This window comes from Muscardinus avellanarius, assembly GCF_963383645.1.
Source record: "Muscardinus avellanarius genome assembly, chromosome: 10".
Classification (NCBI taxonomy): domain Eukaryota; kingdom Metazoa; phylum Chordata; class Mammalia; order Rodentia; family Gliridae; genus Muscardinus; species Muscardinus avellanarius.
This window is the reverse complement of record NC_137796.1, coordinates 66,190,572-66,203,864: the sequence shown is the minus strand read 5'-3', so window position 1 is coordinate 66,203,864 and position 13,293 is coordinate 66,190,572. Positions and strand designations below refer to the sequence as shown.

Sequence of the window (13,293 nt, the reverse complement as noted above, 5' to 3'; positions counted from 1 at the left end):
AGGAATCAACAGTTTAATGAAGTCTGCACATTCCCCAGGTGAGTAACAGAACTAGCAGTAAATGAGAGAGTGTTCTAGGCTGAGAGAAGAGCAGGCGTAAAGGCCCTGTGGTAGGATCCAGGCTGATTCCCCCATCCCCGGCCCAGTTATGTCAATTACTACAATATTGCAATACCAAGAACTGGCTGGAAAACAGCTATTGTCCCAAGCCCTCCAGGTGCCCCTAGGTGCCCTATCCCTTCTGGGGACTTCCCTCAACGGTCTCAGACCTCTGACTGGAAGGCTGGCTTTAGCATACGGCAGGTGCTAGGGGGCCTTGGTCTTCTGATTAACGTGATACCTTCCCAACACGGGTTAAATATTTGGGAGAAGACCCGCAGGGGTGAGGGGTTCTGTGCCCCCACTGGGCCAGAATGTTCTGGAAATGGGACAGGAGCAGCAAGGGATGCCTTACCACGAGCAGGGCAAAGAGGATGACGCCACAGCTCCACATGTCTGCCCGGCGGCCGTCGTACTTTTCCCCCTAGAAGGGAGAAAGCGGGAACCTTAGGACGTCATCTCTGCCGCTGTGGCCTACGGTCCCCTCCCCGCCCTCCTGCCCGCACTCACCTTGATCACCTCTGGACAGGCATAGTGGGGAGACCTGAGAGAGAGAGAGAGAGAGAGAGAGAGAGAGAGAGAGAGAGGGAGAGAGAGATGTGAGCTCCAGCTAGCTGCTGACCCCTGCCCAGGACCTGGGAGGCTGGGCCTCCACTTACCCGCAACTGGTCTCCAGGAGGCTGTCGCCCACCTGCAGGGACGCCATGCCGAAGTCTGCGATTCGGATGTTGTTCTTCTCATCCAACAGCAAATTCTCCGGCTTCAGGTCTCTGTGGCTGAGAGGGGCAGTGGAGCTCAGCTTCCGCTGCCTCCAGGGAAGCCCAGACTCTGCTCACTAGCTCTCAGGGTGGGATACTTCAGGATATTTATTTATTTATTTATTTGCGGTACTGTGGATGGAACCCAGAGGCATTCTATCTCCGAGCGGCACTCCCAGCCCTATTTTTTATTCTTTATTTTGGAAACTTGGTCTCACCGAGTTGCAAAGGGCCTCACTGAGTAGCTGAGGCTGTCTGCGAAGCCAGATCCTCCTGTCTCAGCCTCCCAAATGCTGAGATTACAAATGTGAGCCACTATGCCTGGCTTATTTATTTATTTTTGTGGTACCGGGGTTGAACCCAGGGGCATTCTGCCTGTGAGCTACACACCCAGACCTTTTCATTTTTTACTTTGGATCTATGTTGCTGAGGCTGGCCTCCAACCTGCGATCCTCTTGTTTTATCCTCCCAACTACTGAGATCATAGGTATGTGCCACTGTGCCACCATACCTGGCTCTGGCACCTTTTTATGTTCTCCCCTCCCCACTTTTTTTTTGTGTGGCTCAGGAGAATGAACTCAGGGGCATTCTACCACTGAGTTCCACCCCCAGTCCTTTTTATTCTAAAACAGGGTCTTGTTAAATTATTGCACGGAGCTGGGCATGGTGGCACACGCTTGTAATCCCAGTACTTGGGAGGCTGAGGCAGGAGAATCCAGGTTTGTGGCCAGCCTCAGTTACTTAGTGAGGCCCTTCTCTGCAATTTAGTGAAACCCTGTTTCACAATAAAGAATAAAAAATTGAACCCGGGTGTGGTGGTGCACGCTTGTTATCCCAGCACTTGGGAGACTGAGACAGGAGGATCTCACAGGTTCAAAACCAGCCTCAGCTACTTAGTGAGGCTCTCAGCAACTTAGTGGACCTTGTTTCCAAATAAAATATAAAATAGGTCTAGGAGTATAGCCCGGAGGTAGAAAAGTCCCTGGGTTCCACCCCCAGTACCACACACACACAAAAAAAAAAAAGAATAAAAAATTGGAGCCGGATGTGGTGGTGCATGCTTGTAATCCTAACATTTGGGAGGCTGAGACAGGAGAATCGCAGTTTGTGGACGGCCTCAGTTACTACTTAGTGAGGCTCTTTGCAACTCAGTGAGACCCTGTTTCAAAATAAAGAATAAAAAATAGGGCTGCCAGATGTGGTGGCGCACGCTTGTAATCCCCGTGCTTGCGAGGCGGAGACAGAAGGATCGCGCAGGTTTGAAGCCAGCCGTGCTGGCTTAAGAGACCCTGTTTCCAAATTTAAAAAGCATAAAATAGGTCTGGGAGTGTAGCCCGGAGGTAGAAGGGCTTCCAGGAACCCCAGTACCACACACACACAAAAAAGAAATAAAAAAGAAATAAAAATAGGGCTGGGGGTGTAGCTTGGAGGCAGAATGCCCCTGGGTTCCATCTCCAGCAGTACAAAGAAAAAAAAATTATTGCATGGCCTCCAATCTGTGTTTCTACTGTCTCAGCCTCCCAAGTATTGAGGTCACAGGTGTGTCATGCACCAACCACTATGTCCAGCTATGACGCCATTTTATGACAATCACAAACATGCCCCAAAGTCTAAAGAACCCCCATGTGTCCATCTTCCATCCCCCATCATCATCACCACTGGGCAAATCTTATGTCGCTCATGTCCGTACATATTCCTACTCTTTTTTTGTGTGTGTGTGGGTCTGGGGTTGGAACCCAGAGGCATTTGACCTCCAAACTACACCCCTTGCCCATTTTTTATTCTTTTATTTTGAAACAGGGTCTCACTGAGTTGCAAAGGGGCTCACTAAGTAGCTGAGGCTGTTCGCGAACCGCGATCCTCCAGTCTCAGCCTCCCGAATGCTGGGATTACAAGCGTGCGCCACCACGCTCAGCCATATTCCTACTCTTGCTGGGATTACTTTGCCAGTAAACACAGACATCACTATCATTTTATCCACAATATTTGAGTAGGTACAAAGCAAGATACTTTGGAGTAAGCAGTGCTAATATTGAGCAGGTTTTTTTTTTTTTTTTTTTTTTTTGCAGTACTGGGGATAGGATCCAGGGGCATTCTGCCTTTGAGCTACAACCCCCAGTTCTATTTTTTTTTTTAATATTCTTAATTTTAAAACAGGGTCTCACTAAGTTGCAGAGGGCCTCACTAATAGTAGCTGAGGCTGCCTGCGAACCTGCAATCCTCCTGTCTCAGCCTCCCAAGTATTGGGATTACGAGCATATGCCACTATGCCTGGCTACCCTCTAGCCCTTTTTATCTTTTATTTTGTAACAGGGTCTAAATTACTGAGGCTGGTCTTGAGCCTGCTATCCTCCTGTCTTCAATTCCCAAGTCGTGGGATTACAGGCGTGTGCTACCACACCCGGCACCAGGGCTGCAGGATTCTGCAGTTCCTATTTGGAGGCCCAGTAACTGGGTCAGACTGACTGTTAAATACACTGACTATCTCCCCCTAGAGGCCAGAATTCTCAATGTCAGGGTTTCTGAGACTGTCCTGTCAATAGGGAAGTGCTGAAGATTGAAATGACCTGCCGAGCATGGTGGTGCAGGTTTGTAATCCCAGCATCCGGAGGCTGAGGCCAGGGGATCATGGTTCTCCGCCAGCCTCAGCTACTTAGTGAGGCCCTCTGCAACTTAGTGAGACCCTGCTTCAAAATAAAGAATAAAAAGCAGGGCAGGGGGGTGTAGATTGGGGAAAATGCCCATTTGAGGAGATTATCTTTTCCTGTAAAGTTGAATGTCCCTGCGCTCCATCCCTAGACCCACAAATAAATAAATAAATAAATAAATAAATAAATAAATAATAAATAAATAAAAACAGGGCTGGGGGTATAGCTCGGAGGCAGAATGCCTCTGGGTTCTACCCCCAGTATTGAAAATAAAAGGATTTCTTGAATTAAAAAAAAAAATGAACTGTTTAAAAAAAAGTAAAAACTAGAGTTCAGCCGGGCGTGGTGGCTCATGCTTGTAATCCCTGCGCTTGGGAGGCAGAGACAAGGATGATTGCGCAGGTTCAAAGCCAGCCGTGCTGGCTTAAGAGACCCTGTTTCCAAATAAAAAAGTATAAAAATAGGTTTGGGAGTGTAGCCCAGAGGTAGAAGGGTTTCCAGGAACCCCAGTACCACCAAAAACAAACAAACAAAAAACCCAAAAAACAAACAAACAAAAAAAATGAGTTTGTCATCAAGAATATAAATTCTAAAGCCGGGCGTGTTGGCACACGCTTATAATCCCAGCTTTTGGGAGACTGAAACAGGAGGATCCGGGTTTGTGGACAGCCTCAGCTACTTAGTGAGGACCTTTGCAACTCAGTGAGACCCTGTTTCAAAATTAAGAATAAAAAAAGTTGGGCTGGGGGTATAGCTCAGAGGTAGAATGCCCCTGGGTTCCATCCCCAGTACTGCCAAGAAAAAAAAAAAAAAAAAAAAGATTTAAATTTTAGCTGGGTGTGGTGGCACACACTTGTAATCACAGCGCTTGGGAGGCTAAGACAGGAGGATCGCACAGGTTCAAAGCCAGCCTCAGCTACTTAGTGAGACCGTTTCCAAATAAAATATAAAAATAGGTCTGGGAGTATAACCTGGAGGTAGAAAATCCCCTGGGTCCCACCCCCAGTACCACCAAAATTTTAAAAAAAAGATTTTTAGCTGGGTGTGGTGGTGCACACCACTTTGTGTGTGTGTGTGTGAAGGGCCTCACTAAGTAGCTAAGGTTGTCCACTTGTATTCCCAATGCTTGGGAGATTGAACCAGGAGGATCACAGGTTCATGGCCAGTCTCAGTAACTTAGGAAAGCCCTCTGCAACTTTGTGAGATACTGTTTCCAAATAAAAATTTTTAAAAAGCCAGGCATGGTGGCACGCTTGTAATCTCCCCACTTGGGTGGCTGAGACAGGAGGCTCACGCAGGTTCAAAGCCAGCCTCAGCTGGCTTAAGAGACCCTGTTTAAAAAAAAATAAAAAAAAAAAATAAAATATATATATAATATATATATTATATATTAAAAAAAATATATATATATATATAAAATATGTCTGGGAGTGTTGCCTGGAGGTAGAAGGCCCCTGGGTTCCATCCCCAGTACCACAAGAACAAAACAAAACTAAACAAAAAAACAGGTGAACTTTATGGTTTTATGGTTCATTATATATGCATATATATTTAATTGTTATATCATATATTTTATATTATATAGTATATATTATAATTTTAATTATACTTCATACATATTTGTGTGTGTATGTTTGGGGGGTACTGGCGATGGAACCCAGGGGCATTTTACCTCCAAGCTATTTTACTCTTTAAGCCCTATTTTACTCTTTATTTTGAAACAGGGTCTCACTAAGTTGCAGAGGGCCTTACTATCTCAAGAAATTAAAAAAGGGTAAATGGTTTGTCTTGGGGTTGACCACACTGGCTTCTAAACTCAGCCTGCCAAGAGCCTCCTGGGCCACTCTCAGCCCAGACTCCCCCTCAAGCTCCCCCTCACCATATGGAGTAACTATGGCAGAAATCCAGGGCCGACACTATCTGGCGGAAGAACTTCCGGGCCTCCTTGGGTGTCAGTCTCCCCTTCTTTACCAGGTAGTCGAACAGCTCCCCTCCAGAGACATGCTCCAGAACCAGGTACCTAAAAGATATGAAGGGGACAGAGGGCTGGAAGGGGCACGTGGTGGACCAAAGGACCTGTTCTCCCTCTTATATTGATCCCCCACAAGGCAGAAAACCCCAGTTCTTCTGAGTCCCTGGGAAGTAGAGACTCCTAAATCCCATGAGTCCCTGGAGAAGTACACTCCAATTTTCATGATTCTCTGGGAAAAAGACAGTCCAGTTTTCCATGAGTCCCTGGGAGAAAGTGACTCCAATTCTCATGGATTTCTGGGAGAAAAGAGATTTGAATTTCCATCAATCTTTAGGAAGCCAAAACTCAATTTCCATTGCCCCTGGGCAGCTGAGACTCTCAAGTCAACTTTATAAACATTTTGACTCTTGGTTGTTCCAGGAGATAAGGCAACCCCATTGGTACCTGGAGGTCAGAGATCCCTGGGAAATAAAGACTCCACTCCCATTAGCATCTGGAAAGCCACAAGTCTCTGAGTAGAAGAAACCCCAATCCTCATTTGTTCTTGGGCAATTAATGACTGCAGTGTGCACCACTGGGAGACTACCACTCCCATCTACCATGCGAGGTTAACAACGCTCAACTCCCATGAACCTCTGGGACGCAGAGAGTCCCTATTCTCATCAGCCACCTGAAGCCTACAGACTCCAAATCCCATTGGACTCTAGCAGATTTACACTCCCTTCAGCTCCTCAAAAACAAAAGCTCGGGTTTCTCGGAGCTCTTGGACACTTGAGATTCCAGTGTGAAGTACAAACTCTGAAGGTTCTCCCTCCCAACACTGAGAGTGGAGCCAGGGTGATAACTGCACCTGTGGAGACAATGGCCTGTCCCCACCTCCACACCTGGGGAGCCTAAGAATGACAATTCCCATGAGCTCTTGGGGCCAGATGGCTTCCTGTCTGGGGAAACCTACTTCAGCATCTGGATGGATGTGGGCAACACTTTATCCTGGGCATTGGGTGGTGGATACAGGATGTCTGTCCCCGCTCCTGCTGCCCAACCCAGCTGTCCTTTGGGCCACTAGCATCTGGACAAAGAAGCCCATTCTCTGGAGCCTGGACAGCTGGACCCTATCCCCATCCTTTCTGGGGGGTAATCGACTTTGAGATACTGACTTAGAATTCCCAAGGAGGCCCATTGTTGGGGTGTCTAGCCATGGCACCTGGAGTTTTGTGAGGGAAGGAGAGGGGTCCTCCGATGCTCCAGGGTGGGAGTTTGGGAAGATCCTTTGGGCTTTGCTACCAGTGCTGTCTTAGCAAATGAGGGGTTCTTGGTAAGCTGGCTTTGTGTGAGAGCACCCAGATCGCCCAGTATAGAGGGTTCCCTGCAGTGCAGCAGGGCGATTGGCCAGGGTTAGTGAAGCAGCGCAGGCTCAGCCTCTGCCCTCCCCAGCCCTCGACACTCAGGCCTGGCTGTCCTCTTTCTGGCATCAACCCCAAGACAGCATGGGAACCACGAGGGTCATGTGTGTGCGTGCTGCGGGGTGTTCCTGTGTAGTAGTGATTGGGCCCTGGGTAGTCCAGCTTGAGAGCTTGAGTGTCCCCAGTCCCCTTCTAGGCCCTGTTTCTGGAAAATTCTCACCCTGGTAACTTGGGGAGGGAGGCTGGGGTAAAGGGGCTGGGTGTCTATAAATACCTACAAATATTTCTTGTTCTCGTAGACGTCGTGAAGCTTGAGGACGTGTGGGTGCTCAATGAGTTTCAGGATGGCAATCTCCCGTTCCACCTGAAGGGCCAGGGATGCAGTGACAGGTCAGCAGGGCCTCCCTGCCTGCCTCCAGCCCCGAAGGGTCCCCCACCACACCCAAACCTACACCCACCTTCATCAGCACCGACTCTGACAACTTCTCCCGGTTTACAATCTTGATGGCGACCTTCTGACCGGTGATGCAGTGGATCCCGAGTTTAACCAGCCCTGGGGAAGTAGGTTGAAAATGTGGGGTGTTAGCTGGGCATGGTGGTGCACGCTTGTAATTCCAGTACTTGGGAGGCTGAGACAGGAGGATCGCACGGGTTCGAAGTCAGCTTCAGCTACTTAGTGAGGCTCTCAGCAACTTAGCGAGACTCTGTTTCCAAATAAAATATGAAATAGGTATAGGGGCGTAGCCCGGAGGTTGAAAGCCCATGGGTTCCATCCCCAGTATTACAAAATGAAAGAAAATGTGGGGTGTTCTCCTGAAGGGTGTTCTCTCCAGCTTCTAAGTTCTCCTTTTCCACTTTGTTTTCCTCTCCTTCCCCTGAGGGATATTTGACAGTAGTGAGAGTCACCTTCATCTGAACTCTTGGGGGCTGACAGCCACCATTTCCACAAAATGCACTCCAGCCACCTCCCTTCTGGCTAATTCCTTTCTGATTGTCCCCCATCTGCCCAACCCCTCCACCAGCCTCCCCTAGATTCTCACCCTCAATCTCTGTCCTCCTGGTCTGCCTGCTTAAGTTCACCCTTCCATATTTCCTTCCTCCACTGTCTCCACTGTTTTCTTTCCCCCATCAAACCTCTCTAGCTCTCAACTCAACAAACACTTCCTTGAATTATTTGACTTTCGTGTCTTTGATGTTGAGCACGGTGGTGCATGTTTGTAATCTCAGTACTTGGGAGGTTGAGACAGGAGGATTGCAGGTTCAAAGCCAACCCCAGCAATTTAGCGAGACTCTCAGCAACCTAGTGAGACTGTTTCCAAATAAGAAATAAAATAAAAAATTGGACCAGGGAGGTAACTCAGTAGTAGAATGCCTCTGGGTTCAATCCTAGTATATATATATATATATATATATATATATATATATATATATATATATATATGGTCTTTGAAGGCCATACTTAAAAAAGAAATCTTTAAAGGCCATACTTTTCACAAAGAATAAAATCTAGTATTTCCCTTTCCCCTACTCCTTTATCTCTCCTAAATCTCGATCCCTAATTCTGTCTCCCTCTTTCTGTCTGTCTCTCTTTTTTCTGTGGTACCGTGGATTGAACCCAGGAGCATTCTACTTCTGAACTATTCTGCTAGCACTTTGTCTTTTATTTATTATTATGATTTTTTGGTATTGGGGAGTGAACCTAGTGGCATTCCACCTCTGAGATACAACCCCAACCCCTATTTATTTTTTATTTTTAAATTAAAAAAAATTTTTTTTGGTGGTGGTACTGGGGGTGGAACCCAAGGGCTTTCCACCTCCAGGCTACACTCCCAGACCTATTTTATACTTTATTTGGAAACAGGGTCTCACTAAGTTGCTCAGAGCCTCACTAAGTAGCTGAGGCTGGCTTCGAACCTGTGTGATCCTCCTGTCTCATCCTCCCAAGTGCGGGGATTACAAGCGTGCGCCATCACGCCCGGCATTATTTTTTATTATTTTGACACATGTCTCACTAAGCTGGGAAGGGCCTCACTCAATTTTTGAGGCTGGCCTCCTGCATTCATCTTGTCTCAGCCTTCTACGTACTGGAATCACAGGCGTGTGTCACCACACCTGGCTTTCAATTTTCTTTTATACTATGTGTGTGTGTGTGTGTGTGTGTGTGTGTTACTGGTGATTGAGCCCAGGGGCATTCAATCTCTGAGCTACACCATCTAGTAATATTTTTTTATTCTTTATTTTAAAACAGGGCCTCACTAAGTAGCTGAGGCTGGCTGCAAACCTGTGATCCTCCTGTCTCAGCCTCCCAAGTACTAGGGTGGCAAAAGTGTGGCCACTATGCCTGGCTTTTTATGATCCTTTAATAGTAGACATAGTTTGAATCATGCCAACTCCAAGAGTATGTTCAGCTCCAGCCCAGAATACTTAACTCTAGGACTAAAGCCCCCGGAATCATGACCTTGTACCTCCTCCCATGATTCAGGTGTGCAGACCCCAGTTTAGTCCTCAGCCATTCTCCCTCAAACTCAGGAGTCCAGGCCCCAGCTATTCCTCCCTTTGACCCCAGGGGTCCAGGTCCCAGCCCTCCTCCCTCAGAGCCCAAAGTCCAGGCCTGGCCCCTCCTCCTTCAGACCAGGTGTCCAGGCTCCTGACCCCTCTTTCCTCCCTCAAGGGCTCTGGAATTCAGGTCAGCAACCTTCACACTCTTAGCGCTGGGGATCTGGGGTTCTGACCTCCTTCTCTGCCTATATTGGGCCCTGGACCTCAGTTTCACAAGGACCCTGGACCCACTACCCTGGGACACTAGGGCTCACTTCCATCCACTATCCATCCAGCAGGAAGGAGACTGCGGGCAGCAGCCAGTGCTTAGCAACAGCCAAGGATGACCCCCTCTTTCCAGGGCCACTCCTGGAAAGTGTGCCCCCTACAGCCCACCTCTCTATCCCATTTCTATACTGAGCGGTATATCAGAGACAGGAAGACGGAAGCAAACCCCATGCCTCTTGTCACTTCAACCTCCGGCCCAGGGCACAGGCAGTCCAGGCCAGAGGGAACCAGGAGGGCAGAGGCTCCCCAGGATGGACGCACCTCCACCCGCCCTGCGCCGGTACTGCAGCACCTACCGGCTGGAGCTCCAGAACCAGCCAGCCCCATGCCTGCAACCACTTCCTTGCCCACGTGCCCTGGAGCCCCTCCAAACCCTGCCCCAGTGGGGCTGGAGCGTTTGGACCCTAAATTCCATGGATCCAGGAGTCCAGACCCCTCCTCCTTCCCCAAACCCGAGTCCAGGCCCTGGACCTCAGCTCCTCCAGGCCCCCAGAGTCTGAGTCCCCACCCGATCCATTCTATGGACTGGCAAGTCTGGACACCAAGTCCCTCCTCTCTGAGGGCCCCAGAGGCTCGGAAGCCGGCCCCTGGCCTTTAAATACCTGAGGTCCCTCCCTCTGCCCCTACCTGCACCCTGCCCCCGCCCCAGGTGTCCCCGCCCGCTAGGCTCACCTGTCTGTCCTTTGCCCAGCGTCTTCTCCAGCCGATAGGGGCCCACATATTGGGCGTGCTGGGGTGGGTGGGGGTGGGGGTGGGGGAGGTGGTAGGCGGGTGAGCCCCCACCACCCTCCTTGGCCCCGGACGACATGGTGCCCTTGGTCCCAGCCCGACCGGCCCCCCGGCCGGCCCCCCTGCGGCCGGTCGCCCCGTTCCTCCGGTGGGGGCCGGCGACAGCTCCGTCCCGGCCCCCCCGGCTATTCCCCACCTCTCCGGGGGTCCCCAGGGGGCTAGGCTGGGCCCCCCAGTCGGCGGGCCGCAGAGCTGGGGGAGGGGGGGCTGGCCCAGGGGGGGTCAGGCCCCGGGAGTCAGCATGGCCCGGGGGGGCTGCACGGCCCCCCCTCCCCAGCACGTCCCTGGCCGGCCCCCCCCTTCCTGCGCCTCCCCCTACCGGGGGGGTCTGAAGTGCGGGCCGGCGGATGCTGCAGGCCGAGGTCCCCCCCGCCCCCCCACGCGCCCTCTCTCCTCCGCCTCCTCCTCCTCTCCGCCTCCCCCCGCCACCTCGTCCTTTCTCTCCGGCACGCTGACATCACCATCCGGGGACTCCGGGCCCTTCCCCAAAGTTAACCCTTTCGGAGGGGGGAGGGGGTGGCGAGGGGCGGGTCCGGGAGCTGGAGGGAGGAGGTAGGAAGATGCTGGGAGGGGTGGAGGATGCGGGAGGAGAGGGATGCTGGAGAAGAGGGATGCTGGAGGAGCAGGGATGCAGGAGAGAGGATAGAGGGAAGGATGGAGAGAGATCCAGAGTCAACAGATAGAGGCAGAGGTGGAGATACACAAAGAAGAAGACCGATAAAGACTGATATGGCCAGCGAGATGCAGACTACCATAGGTGGGGGTGAAGGGGGGGCATCGGAGACAGGGGCACAGACAGAAGAGAAGTGGTGAGCAGGAAGGGCATAGAGACTGGGAGAAGGTGAATGCTGTTGAGAGGCGGGGGGGGGGGGTGGCGGCAGGCAGAGATGGGAAGGAGAGGTGGAGAAATGGAGTTGGATCGCAAGCCAGAAATGCAGAGAGAGACAAAGAGAGGGATACATGTGAGGACTGCTAGGGAACCAAGAAGATACACGGAGGTGGATGGACCCATGCTGGGGACAGATGGAGACAGACTGAGGGGCAGAGGATTTGGGAGTTGGAGGCAGAGAAGGGAAAGAATTTTGGGGGTTGCTTGACCCAAGACTTATCTTTGTTTTCCCAGATCCCCTGAGCTCATCCGCCCAATCTTCTTGGGTGAGTCTCCACCAGCATTGAGGCCTCATATCTACCCGAAGCCCAGTGTAATTTCAGATTCTCCTACTCTAACAGAGAAACTTTCAGAATCTCATATATATGCATTCTTATGCGTTCTGTGCTTGCCATAGAATTTTTCCCCCCACGGGGGGGGGGGATGTTTTAAGGTACTGGAGATTGAACCCAGGAGCATTCTCCTACAGAGCTATATTCCAAACCCTATGTTAGCCGGGCGTGGTGGCGCATGCTTGTAATCCCAGCATTCGGGAGGCTGAGACCTGGAGGATCGCGGTTCGCAGACAGCCTCAGCTACTTAGTGAGGCCCTCTGCAACTCAGTGAGACCCAGTTTCAAAATTAAGGATAAAAAATAGGGCAGAGGGTGTAGCTTGGAGGTCAAATGCCCCTGGGTTCCATCCCCAGACCCGCCAACAAAACAAAACAAAACAAAACAAAAAAAAAAACTCTATGTTATTTTAAATTCTAAAACAAAAGGGTCTGTTTAAGTTAGTGTGCATTGGTCTCAAACATTTGATTCTCCTGTCCCAGCTTCTCAAGTACTGGGATTACAGATGTGCCACCATGCTCAGCCCATGAACCTTTCTGTGGCCCCCAGTATAATCCATAAATACCCACTGGGCATATCCACAGATCTGTGCTCAATCCACAATGCTTCTTTACATTTCCACATAATCCACAGACTCCTCTATGACAGGCACCAAAAGTTATTATGCATCCATTTAAACCCTAAATCTGCTGGGTGTGGTGGCGCACGCTTGTAATCCCAGCATTTGGGAGGCTGGCAAAGGAGCATTGGGGTTCGCGAACAGCCTCAGCTACTTAGTGAGGTCCTCTGCAACTCAGTGAGACCCTGTTTCAAAATAAAGAATAAAAAATAGGGCTGGGGTGCAGCTTGAAGGTAGAATGCTGCTGGGTTCCATTCCCTGTACCGCAAACAAAACAAAACACACAAACAAAAGCAACCCTAAGTTCTTTATAGAGTGTACCCATGAGCCTTTAGTTTCCTCTGAGATTCCCAACTCTATTCAACTACCTTCATTCCATGAGTCTTTATTAAGTGCCAAATCTAAGCCAGACACTGTTCCAGTTGGTAAGGATATGGTAGGGAACTAAACTGATAAAAAAATCCCTGCCCTTTAGAGCTTCCATTCTCCATGACTGGGGAGGCTAATCAATAATATAAATAAAAGCGAAATAGTCCTTGGACATGTCAGACAGCCATGATCTGTGCTGAAGAGTGACTAGTACAGGAGAGGAGTAAGGAAGTGTCTGTTGAGTGGGGAATGATTTTAGATAAGGCAACCAGAAAGCTAAATGAACCACATAAATAAAGGGCCAAGAGCAGGTTAGGCAGAGGAAACAGCAAGTGTAAAGTTCCTGAGGCAGGAGTGTACCTGGGATGCTGTAGGGACATTAAAGAGGCCAGTGTGGCCAGCAAGGAGTGAGAAGGGAGGGGGGATGAGATGAGGAAGCAGGTCTATAGGGCTTTTGAAGCAGGAGGACCATAGTTTCTGGATTATGCCTGGTATTCTATAAGTTTTAGCAGGGCCCTTTCTTTCTTTCTTTCTTTCTTTCTTTCTTTCTTTCTTTCTTTCTTTCTTTCTTTCTTTCTTTCTTTCTTTCT

The 13,293-nt window shown here is 49.8% G+C and overlaps 1 protein-coding gene across 1 annotated transcript in view; it reads right to left on the bottom strand.

Annotated features, from left to right (window-relative positions):
• BRSK1 (BR serine/threonine kinase 1) overlaps positions 1–10,959 on the bottom strand; it is a gene marked incomplete at its 3' end in the record, with an annotated part of 34,999 nt that extends 24,040 nt beyond the window's left edge. Inside the window, exons 1-7 of the mRNA XM_080704517.1 lie at positions 10,379–10,959; positions 7,339–7,433; positions 7,159–7,244; positions 5,385–5,525; positions 759–875; positions 610–643; positions 455–523 (exon numbers count right to left, since the gene is read on the bottom strand). Coding sequence (XP_080560643.1) covers positions 455–523; positions 610–643; positions 759–875; positions 5,385–5,525; positions 7,159–7,244; positions 7,339–7,433; positions 10,379–10,514 — 678 coding nt within the window. The 5' untranslated portion in view covers positions 10,515–10,959. The remainder of the gene's footprint in view (positions 1–454; positions 524–609; positions 644–758; positions 876–5,384; positions 5,526–7,158; positions 7,245–7,338; positions 7,434–10,378) is intronic.
• Positions 10,960–13,293: the final 2,334 nt, after the last annotated feature.